Source organism: Protopterus annectens, chromosome 12.part0 (assembly GCF_019279795.1).
Source record: "Protopterus annectens isolate FY-2018-M chromosome 12.part0, PAN1.0, whole genome shotgun sequence".
NCBI lineage: Eukaryota > Metazoa > Chordata > Ceratodontiformes > Protopteridae > Protopterus > Protopterus annectens.
This window is the reverse complement of record NC_056746.1, coordinates 334,780,366-334,792,306: the sequence shown is the minus strand read 5'-3', so window position 1 is coordinate 334,792,306 and position 11,941 is coordinate 334,780,366. Positions and strand designations below refer to the sequence as shown.

The following is an 11,941-nucleotide window of genomic DNA, read 5'->3' as shown; positions in this document are numbered from 1 at the left end:
GTCAAGTATGACATTCACATAAAGTCCATCAAAGCCTTTAAAACCACCTACAGCACGTGCTTTCCTGCTGCTTTGCTTCCTATCTGATTCCAACGAGCAAGTAACCTTCTCACAACTGTAACATACTAACTTGATGAAGGCTATAATGGTACTGCTCACATACCTACATACTCTTACAACTATGAAGACTTAAACTACCTTACATAAGAAGAATTACCCAACTCTACGAAACTCATCCAATAACAAAGGTTTGTTCACACATTATCATATTCCAAATTCCACCCATTATTACTAAAACTAATCACCTAATATTTGCCTTCAAGACCACTATTTTCCACTAATGTCTTGTTAGTATAAGTCGAACCACCTTCCAATAAAAGATAAGGTGACTCAAGCTGTGATGTCTACATATCTAAGCAATGGAATAAACTCCAGCTAAACATACATAAGGTTGCCACCAAATAAGGGTTTAGGTTCAAACTGTGCATAAAGTCTCTTGTAGTGAATACCAGCTCTTTAACTATGTTATCACTTGACCAATAGCTAAATAGCAGTCACATGCATCCTTCTATTTACTTTATTTATTTATTAAACACCTTTATTAAATGATCATTTAAGTCAAATATAAATCAATAGAAAAGAAAACAAACCATATTAACATTTTTCATTCTTACTCATTATACACGTTTTTAAACAACTATAATGCACTACATTACATATGTTGCTGAATTCCTGCCTTCCCCTTAAATCTCACTTCTCCTGAACATTATTTTGCATGTATTGTTCCCACAAATTCCATTTATTTCTACGTAATTTGCTCCTTCCCTTTTATGAATATTTCAACTGTAGTTCTTTTATCTCATTTAAAGTATTTAGTACTTCAATTACAGTTAGTTTAGATTTTGAATTCCGTTTTCTAGTAATCTCTTTTTTGGCAGCCAAAAGCATTAAACTTTGCAAGGCATTTCTATGGCTAGGCAATTCAGATCCTGTGTCCAAGCTCAAAGGAACAATTTCCATAGTTACAGCCTTTTGTTCCCCTAACACTTCTGACAAGAGTACTGTGCAACTCTATAGGGAATTTAAAATATCTGCCAACTCATTACACCCCAAAAAAGCATGTTCACAGTTACATCTCTCTTTTCCATTACAGCACCAATATTTGCTATCAAGCTGAGGGAAAATTCTCTAATGCCTGCTTAGAGTACAAAAACACTTATGCAAACATTTTCAAGCAAAATTCCTAAGCTTTCTGGACTTTATTGCATACCTGGGAGCCATACAGACATCCTCCCACTGTTCCATCATAAATTACCTTTCAGGTCTCTCTTCCTAATCTTTTCCAACATCCTCTAATTCTTATAGTTATCAAGCAATATTTTATATGCTCACTAGTTATCATTTTAAAGCAGCTTATGTTCTAAATTTGACTAAAAACTCTGCCAGACCTGGTCTTTCACTTAACACTCCCTTATCTCTTTCTCTTTGCTTATACTTTGATATCAGTCCCTGGTAAGGAAGGTAGCCTCTAGCCTGCAGTTCAAAACTCTTCTTGGCTTTTTTTTAAACACCTTTACTGAATTATCACTTATGATACAGGTACATTTATATTTATATAAAAGTAATCAAACTGTGTTAACAAGTTAAAATTAACAAACATGCTTCATATACATTCCTATATATCATATAACCTAAGTAACATTACATAAATTATTTAATACCTGTCCCCCCCTTTTTTTAAAAAGAAACATCTTTATTAAACCATTACTTATGACATAAGCAATCATACATTTATATAAATGAAAACAAACCACACCCAACACAATCCTAGTTGCAAGCATTTTACATCACAATCCATACTGACACACTACCCAATCATTTTTAGTCATACATTACATAGCTCATTTAAGTCCTGCTTTCTTTTAAACCTCATTTCTCCCGGTTTACTATCAAATGCATGAAAATCACAACCGCGAACGGTGATTTCCGCAACGTATACCCTCGACTTATGAATATTAAGTAGGTCGTAAGGTCGTTGCAACAAGATCGACAACATTCTGTCAATATTAATGTTGGCAGCTGCCATTGCCAACCATGCTTCGTGTCCCTGCCTTGTGTACGTCCTTCTGAACGGACCTACACACAAACGTCGACATTCCGACTGTCGCTCCTACCATGTTCGAGGAGGAGCCTGTCGTGCAACTGAATGTTGACATTTTGATTGTAAACCATTCTTCCCCTGTATGTATTGTTCCCACAATTCCCATTTTTTCCTATGTAGTTTGCTCCTACCTTTTGGTAAAGATCACAGTTCCAGTTGTTTCATTTCTGTTACTATATTCACTACTTGTAATATAGTTGGTTTAGATTTTGATTTCCGTTTTCTAGTAATTGATTTTTGATTTTTTGGCAGCCACCATAATTAGAGACAGTAAGACCTTACTATGCCTAGGCAATTCTGATTCTGTATCATAGCTCAAAAATTCTTCTTGGTTTCATCCCACTCTATTACTTTTTCATCTGTAGCTGTTTGGTACCAATACCTCGGATCCTTTGCCAAATTTCTCAAGCAAATTCCAGACCCATCTTGCCTATTTTCTATATCCCCAATTGCAGTCATCCCTATTATCAAAATCTATTTGCTACATTCCTTCAGTGGTTTACTTCTTAGAATACTTTCTCCTACTTTAGGAATATAATATTAAATACAGTTGTTATTCTCATTAAGGATCTGCATCCAAAATCTTATCCTTTCCTTATTTCTTCAACTCCCTCCCTCCATTCATCATTAACATCATCCATTTCCATCTTGATTTATACCCTGCTTGTGTTATATGTATGAGCCTTTACCGCATTGCTCTAAAGTGTCTATTCAAATCAGGTAATTTGGATCAACTTATATTAACTAACTCTTGCCCTGTTCTCCTCATAAATAAATTCCTTCAATTCTTTATTAATTATCATCCACAACTTCTCTGGTTGATAAAAAAAAGCCTGACTTGAAAATAAAACTAAAGAGACTAAAAACATTTTCACTGCTTGTATTTCACTATCTACATCCATAATCAAGAGCCTCCAGTTTCACACTTTTTGTATTTAATTTTGACTGCAGGCTAGGGTCATCAGACTCCCCTGCAGACACTAGTATACTTCAAGAAAGACTATCTCTGACTAACAAATGGTGCCAAAGCTATGGTCCTAAACTGTATATTAAGAAATGCATAATTGTACCCTTTGGGAAGTCAAACATACCAGTTAATTACTATGTTGACAATACGCCCCAAAGAGTTGACCCAGTGGTCAGGGGTCTGGGTAAACACGTAGACAGTAGCCTTACCTTCAACCACCATATGGCCACAGTGGCAAGGATATCCTTTTATGTTGCAGAACTTATAAGTAAAGGTATTGCATCTAGGTCCAAAGAGGTCACTATCCCACTGTACTCAGCTCTTATCAGACCAGTCATACAGTCTTCCCAGGCATATGCAGCAACTTGAGTGACCTCAGAGGTTCCTTACAAAATGAATACAAAGCATAACAAACATGCCTTATGTAGAGCGTCTTAAAGCCCTTTCCCTCTACTCTGGCTCCTGTATATTGCTGAGAGGTGATCTATGCCTGGCTTACAAGGCATCAGCAAACCCCATACTTACGAATTACCTACATATTCATAATTCAGGTCTATATCATATGATTGACATTTGAAAATGTCGAGGCACCTTTACTCGACACAAAAATGTCGAAAGCTAAGTTTGTTGAATGGCCAAATCACCGATTTCTTTCCAAGGGAAAGAAATCGGAAGGCCAACAAACAACACCACATAAAAACAAACGTATTTAAGTGGGGGACTTCACCCCCGCACCCCCCAACTAAATATTCTAACTGTAAGACCACACTACAGTCAGCGAAAGGGCAGGTGTGACAGAACGGCCAACCGATTTCTTTCCCTTGGAAAGAAATCAGTGATTTGGCCCTTCGACAAATTTAGCGTTCCACATTTTCGTGTTGAGTAAAGGTAACTCAACATTTTTAAATGTCAATCTTCTAATATAGACCCCATAACTCAAAGAGTACCAGAAATACAAGGTCCAGGGACCTTAATTTTATCTGTGACTTAAACAGAACATGCTAAAGAGACAGGTATGTGTCCGAGAGACTGCCCCTCCTATGAAACAGGCTTCCCATCCGTGTGAAAATGAGTTAATCTATTATTCAGTTTAAGTACAACTTACACCAGTGGATCCATTCTTCCATCCACAATCCCTTTTTCCCATTTCTGAACATGGGATCGGGATGTCACTGCAACAGTGACAATTATTTAGAGCTAAGGTTTACACCGCTGGGTGGCTGGCCCTGCCGAGGTAGCTCTTCCACACCACACTTGCATGCACACTCACACCTATGGCCAATTTAGAGTTTCTGATCCACTGCATGTCTTTGAAATGTGAGAGGAAACCAGAGTGCTCAGAGGAAACTCAAGCGAGTACAGGGAGTGCATGCAGACTTTGCACAGAAGACACCCCAGCCGAGACTCGAACCAGGAAACCTCTTGTTGTGAGGCAACAATGCTATCTGCTGTGCTACTGTGCTGCCCTTTCACACCTGTGCATTAGGAATAGGAAATTTACACCAGGCCGGGCACCCGTGACCCTAACGGACAGAGGTACCTTATAAATGCCTGACTCTCAATGTCCTATTCGGATACATAACATCATTATTCTTACAGGAAAACTTGGCTATGCTTAGAGAGCAACCCCGTCACTGGCCTAGTAACAATGTATCAATTTATAATCATGGTTTGAATTTGAAATGGTTCTATATGAAGGCTGGTCTGAAGGGTTATTACCCTCTTTATGTAATACAACCACCACACCTTTCTTCCAAGATGCTGGAACTTCCCTGCCTTTTAAAATATTGTTAAACAAAACTGTCCTGACATTTATCACCTTCTTCCATCCTAACTTTTAAACTTCCACAAGAGCACTGTCTGATCCTGCAGACCTACCTGTGACTGATTGAACATCAACATCATTTTTAAATCTTTCTATCTTAACTATTACTTGTTGAGTTCTCATCTTCCTCTAACCTTGGCTAACATCTTCCATAAATATTTCCATTTGCACCTTTTCTTGCTTTCCACATTCCTTTTCTTTATACAGATGCTTGCTTTGGAGTTATCAAAAATAGCTGCTTAACAGCAGCTTCTCTAAGTTTGTGCATATTATCCAAATACTCCATTATTTTTCCTTTAGTACTCTGCAGTTACTCTTCTTCTTGCTTTGTGAAATTCCTCTTACTCTGTATTACTGTAACCTTTGCCAGCCCCTCTAAATAATTCTTATTACTTCTTTCCCATATCTCTTTTTATTTCTACCCTACTTTCAAACTTCATTTTCCACTCACTAGCTATCTCTTCTGAATAAATTAAAATTTTTCCTAATAACTCGTGAACAATTTATACTACCTATTCCTTAAATTCCTTTCCTTTTAAAGGTAATACATTCTCAATATTGTAAATCAAGTTACATACTTTTCCTTATAGGTCCCCTGATACATCTGCACTATTGCATATCAAGTTACATTCCCACCTATAAATACAGCTGATTATTTCTCCCAAATTTTCTTAAGCTCCATAACAGCAGTTACTGGTGGAATATAAATACATGCCAGTGTAATCCTTCTCCCTTGCCAGCAGCCCCTTATTCCCACAAACCTACCATTACCATCTTATTTCCACTTTTATTACTATTGGAGCCCCTCTTGCAATCAGTATTATTACTCCCCTTTCCCTTTTCCTTGATATTCTGCTGAATGTCCATCTTGAAATCCTTTCTTTCTCAAATTCATATGCTCTTTGTTATCTGAATGTGTCTCCTGCAACATTGCTATCTGCATTCCATATTCTTTAGTATAATTCTATACGCTTTGCTTTTTTCATTACCTGTAATATCATTTGCATTCCCTGATAATATGGACAAAGTAGTCGTTATGATAGAAAGCTATTACACCCACAGATTAAACATGGCAGTTCTTTTGAATGTGTATTTCCGACTTTTGGCTTACATGCACACAATGTTTGGCTGATCCGTTATGCCATTGTGTCTTCTCATCTCCATTTGAACTTATGTCACATTGTAAGACTTTTTGCTTCAACTAAACACTCAAACAAACAAAAAATAAATAAATAAATGTCAGAACCACCATCCCTTTTTAACTTAAAACAAACCAAAAAAAACTATGAACATTTTCAACAAATGACATTCATCCCATCAGGAAGGAGTAGTTGCCCCAAATCGACAGCTTTGCCCACAGGCATTACAACATCTAAAATTAAGGTTACTTATGATAAAGCACATGGTACAGCATGTGTTCCCACTTACACTGATTGCTCTTTCCTTATCGCTGATCCCCTCACCTTTGCTTACTGGCGGGGCTTCAAGGGTCAATATTCAACTACAGCCTAGTTACAATGTACAAGAATAAGACATGCATGTAATTCATGAGAGAACACAATAATTTGTGCACATTTCTAACAATATATTTAAGAAGATTAAAGATACAAGTTTGCAATGATGTTCAAGTAAAACTTGATATTTATCTTGGGCTGCTATACAGCTGGCACATGAGTGACTATACTGCCAAAAGAAAGCATAATATGAGGCAACAGATACATTTGCCAATACAGGAAATGCCTGTGTTTAAGTCAACAGCTTTCATTTGATAAACAATTGTTTCTTGCTTTGTACAAGACAGTGAGCTTAATAAAGACTGGCAAAGATGCAACAGACACAGCACAAGTGTAGCTGGAGTAATTAAATTAATAGTTCTTTAGGGCATTTTCAAATGAATGAAATACTGTGCACAGAGTTACATTTTGGGTAGTAAAAAAATGGGAGGATTCCTGCTATGGATAGGGTTAAGCAGTGGTGTTAACTGAGCATGTACATGGGATATGCTACACATAAACTTCAAGCTTTGTTTAAACACATGTGAAACTTCTTGGTCTTATAGGTTCATAGGTAGGTACTAGGCTATTGGCCCAAGGGCCTAAGTTAGCCTAGCCAACAAGGTTCCCCTGGCCTACGCCACCCAAGAAAGTTATTTTCCTGTGCCCCTGTTGAGCAGAGACACCAAAGTGATCCCCGGGGTGTATTTCCTATTTCCCATCCACTTATCAAGATTTTTCTTGAAGAGTGCTAATGAGGAACTTTGCTTGACATAGATGGGTAGCTTGTTCCAGAGTATGGGAAGTCTCTAAGACAGGAAAGTCCCAGTCTTGAATGTGGAGTTAGTAATAACAGTTTGTCTCTTTTGTGAGCTGGTGCTGAATATGGTAAACAGCAATTACATATGGTTAGAATCTAGAGACTGCTTTGGTGATGTGTGTATTGAAAGACGATTGGCTGTTATAATGTTTCTAGTGTTGGTAGGAATCTGAAGAAGTGATTTAATTATGGCTATTTTTTGCATGTTTCAAAACAGCTTAAATGTAACTTTAGAGAAACTTATAATGATATTTTATCAGTAGTAGTATTCAGCAGGCAACATCATAGAACTAGCCACACTCAGGACCACGTATCAAAATGCAGACAAAATTCTGTACTAGCATATTTTGTTTGGCAAAAGTCTGATAACTTTGATATGGTAGAACACCTACCTATAAGGAATGAGTTGTTAAAATAATGAGTTTCTACTCGTTCACTACAATCATTGACCTTTAAAAAAAAATGCAAAAAAAAAAAAAACGATCTTTAGTGGCAAAGAATTACGAAAGAGTGCTACAAATTTAAAAATAATCAGCTTGTTACTGAGCACTGGGGCAGTCATGGAGACTGTGATGGTTGAAATTTAAGGTTTGGGAACACGCAAAATATGCCAGCATGCATACAGCAAAGATCACTGTATAAATCACAGTGGCTGAGTAACAGAAGGTGATCAATATGTTACAGCTCCAGTGTATGATGAGATTAATTATGAACTACAGACAGGGGCTGGCCAAGGGGCTCGATTTTTGGCCTCCATCTCTCTTATTTATGCCCGCCAGACATAAAGAAATCAGATATATTCCACTGCTTTTATGCAGACGATTTTAAATTAGGGTAGCTTACTATACATATGAATAACTGCAAAACTTTCTAACTTGTCTTCACAACTTAAAGTTTCTGAAGAAGTAACAGAAGTTATGTATTACCATAATGATGGATACTGGTTATCCCTAGTCTATCCAGTTTGGCTGATGAGATCTATGCACCATCTGGTAAATCTAATGGGCAACTTTAGCTTCTTCAGAGCTTGCACCTGCATTCTCTCAAAATGCACCTGTCCTCCCCTGAAGCTCTCAGATTCAGTTTGCAGCCTAAATCATAACTTTGAGAGAAGCTAGGAAGATGGAATTTCCAGTGGGGGACACGCTTCAGGTTAGGTCTACAAAGTATGTAAGATGATATGAAAAATTTGAGAATTTGGAGCAGTAGGTGGATGGGTAGTTGAAGTGGATGGACTAGAAATAACCAAGCTCCATCATTATGGTAACTACGTAACTTCTATATCTTGGTTTATCCTATCTACTTTGATTGATTAGACAGAATCCCCACCTACCAAATACTCTAGGAGGCATCACGACAGGATACACTCAAGAACAATAGCACCAAAAGAGGATCTCAACCTGGAGACCACACCCAGTTTCTAATGCCTAGCAAAGGTACGCACAATCAACCAAGTAGCAGCAACACAAATATCAAACACAGTGGAATTCAAAAATGGGCTGTGAAAGTTGCAATGGACCTTATGGAATATGTCATAGGTTTAGACAATAAAGGTCTGTAATTAGCATGACATATGAAAAGTATGCAGTCGGACAGCCACTGAGGAGTAAGAACAGCTGGTTGTCTTTTCTGAACTCCTTTGTTGGGTAAAGTCGAAACATAATTGCCTATGGACGTCAAGAGTGTGCAGAGAGTACTCACCTTTGTTGATATGGTTTGGGAAGAAGATTGAAAGGTTAATAGTTTCATTTAGGCTAAATTTTGAAGCAATCTTGGATATAAAATATATGTATGTATGTGTATCTGTGTGTGTGTGTGTGTGTGTGTGTGTGTGTGTGTGTGTGTGTGTGTGTGTGTGTGTGTGTGTGTAAAATCAATGATAAGTTATCAAATCACTGCAATTAAAGACGTTATTTTTTGAGCTGGGATATACGAACTGAATTACACAGACATAGAAAGGCCTTGCTAAATTTAATGCTACTGGTTGCCAAAAAAGCAGTTAACAGAAAATTGAAATCAAGATTAAACCAGCCATAAATTAATCATTAAATATTGTAAAGGAGAAAAAAGAATTGGAGGTGGGATCTTTACAAAACGGAAGGAGCATATTACATAGAAATAAATGGAATTTGTGGGAACAATAGATGCAGAATAATATTCAGGAGGAGGAGTGAAACTTCAGGGGAAGGCAGGACGTAGCAATTTATTTGATGTTGGAGTGAAAAAAGAAATATGTATACTGCATCAGGCTAATGAAAAATGTTTGCAATGGTTTGTTTCCTTTAATATAACTCTGCTTTGTATCCATACCATTACTGAAATTGTGTGAAGTTAATAAAGGTGTTAAAATATTAATAAAGTACAGATTTTATTCACAGTTAATAAGGTATTTTGAAATACATTTTACATCAGCAGCAAGTTTAGTTAAATGTCACCCTTCCCAACCATGAACACATGCAAATACCTCTCTACTATAATTTGATACCTCTGTGCATTACTTCACTAAACACTCTTGTTTGCATAATACATTCCTTTCTACTCCCTTAGCTGGAACATGTAATGTACTACACGCCTGTAGCTCTCCCAAGATGCTATTTGAGGATAAACATTAACAGGCACAATAACCACTCACACAAACACTGACGTACAGCCAAAAGGAAGCAAAGCGAAGGGAAAAATGAGACCTCTATATTGTTTCAGTGATTCTCTAGATTCCTGTGACAGTCACCAATCAGACATCTGCATAAGATAAAACATAGTTCACCAAGCAAAGTTACTTGAAGTACCAAACCAAACCCATAATATCTACATATACATAGAACATGATGGAAAACACTCAAGTTAAAGAAGGTCTAACCAAAAAATATGATGGCCCTCTGTCAGTAAAAATCTAGGTAATGTTCAAGGGGCACTGTCACTAACAAAAGAATGGAATGTGGGTTCTAGCAAGAGTCCCTGGAACAAAATGAGCTATACAGTCTTGCAGTGAAGAGTATTCTATTACGAAAGGGACAACAACTTACTAACTCTGCTTAGAAAGAAAGCACATTTCACTTCATATTTGTTTACTCTGTCCACATTCAGAAATACAACATGGCATTTCAGAAGACAAATTGTGAATATGTGTGCCAAACTACCCTTGTACCTACCTATGAACCTATCCTCATTAGCACTCTTCAAGAAAAATCTTGATGTGTGGATGGGAAATAGGAAATACACCCCGAGGATCACTTCTGTGGCTCTGCTCGACAGGGGCACAGGAAATTAACTTTCTTGGGTGGCGTAAGCAAGGGAATCTTGTTGGCTAGGCTTACATAGGCCCTTGTGCTGATAGTCTAGTATCTACCTATGAACCACTGTGATCTGAACTATAAGCATTTCTGTAGTTGGTGCATTAATAGCACCATGTCTCTTTGTCATACACACAAGTGACAGTCTCAGTGTGCTAAGTAGTCAGCAGAACACAACATGGCATAGGATTTGTTCACTGCTGAAGCATCTAACTGCAACACTGCCTGCCCAGCTTCTGAGTAAGCAGCCTGGGAGGAAGAATGTTGGAACAAGAGAGGCCAGAAATATATACCTTTTTAAAGGCTCAGAGGTGTATGACAGACATTTCTTGACTACCTATATAACAGCAGCCCTACTTGACAGAGGGTGATGGCAGACAAAACAGGTGCAGACTTGGGTAATGAAAGGCCGCTGTACTTCTACAGCTCTAATGTTTTCTCTCCAAACATACTAAGGACAATTAATGGGTTAAGAGGAGATTACAGGCAAATGTGCAACACCAAGTGGTCTTTCACTGAATCAGGCACAACAATGCATGTCATACATTATAACAACTTATTTATTGCAGACTTTAACAAGAAAAATTTCTATTATCTTTATTAACTGTTTTTTAAAATAAGCATTTTTGCTATAAAATATATTGCATTTTGGGCACTTTATCAAAGCTCTTTTCCCCTGACTAAAGGGCTGGTTAGTAACCTTAAACAAATACATGCTTTGGTAAAGAGTTTTGTTGATATTCTGACAGTGTACAGCTGTTGTACATTGGGGCATATACACTACACATTTTGGAAGAACCCATCTGTACTCACCATTTTTCCTTTCTTTGAGTGGAGGTAGGTGCTGACCAGCCTGTAACGATAACTCCTCCAACTCATGAGCAACTGCCTCGCTCTGAGGGCTAGGCACAAGCCCCATCTGGGAAGTGGGCTCCTCCACTGTGTATGTGATAACCCCCTGATTCATGATGCTTTAGCGAGATGAGATATAGGCAGTCACAAGCCGAGCTTGGAACGCTGCTGGGAAAGAAAATCTGTGTCAGCAGACTGTATAAAAGAATTCACCATCAACATGTAATGTGACAGTTATAACTATACAAATTAAAAGACAAACAGTTAAAGCAGAGAAACTGCTACTGCACTGGCACTGTACTCCAGGATTCTGTAATTTATATTTTTAAAAGATAAACATGCTGTATAATATACACACACACATTATTTGAATAATGGGCCATGTACAATCTCTTAATAGTTCAGAACCTCTTCTTACTTTGGTTTCATACGGTTAACTGCAGTTTCATTTTATAGGTCTTTGCAGCATAATGTAATCTAACAACTATGAGACACATATTTTGTATAGTTATTTAACACAAGTTTGTTAGAGC

The 11,941-nt window shown here is 37.5% G+C and overlaps 1 protein-coding gene across 1 annotated transcript in view; it reads right to left on the bottom strand.

The window, feature by feature from the left end:
• MRTFB (myocardin related transcription factor B) overlaps positions 1–11,559 on the bottom strand; it is a 1,455,416-nt gene extending 1,443,857 nt beyond the window's left edge. Inside the window, exon 1 of the mRNA XM_044089410.1 lies at positions 11,370–11,559. Within this exon, the coding sequence (XP_043945345.1) occupies positions 11,370–11,523 (154 nt within the window). The 5' untranslated portion in view covers positions 11,524–11,559. The remainder of the gene's footprint in view (positions 1–11,369) is intronic.
• Between the last annotated feature and the right edge of the window lie 382 nt (positions 11,560–11,941).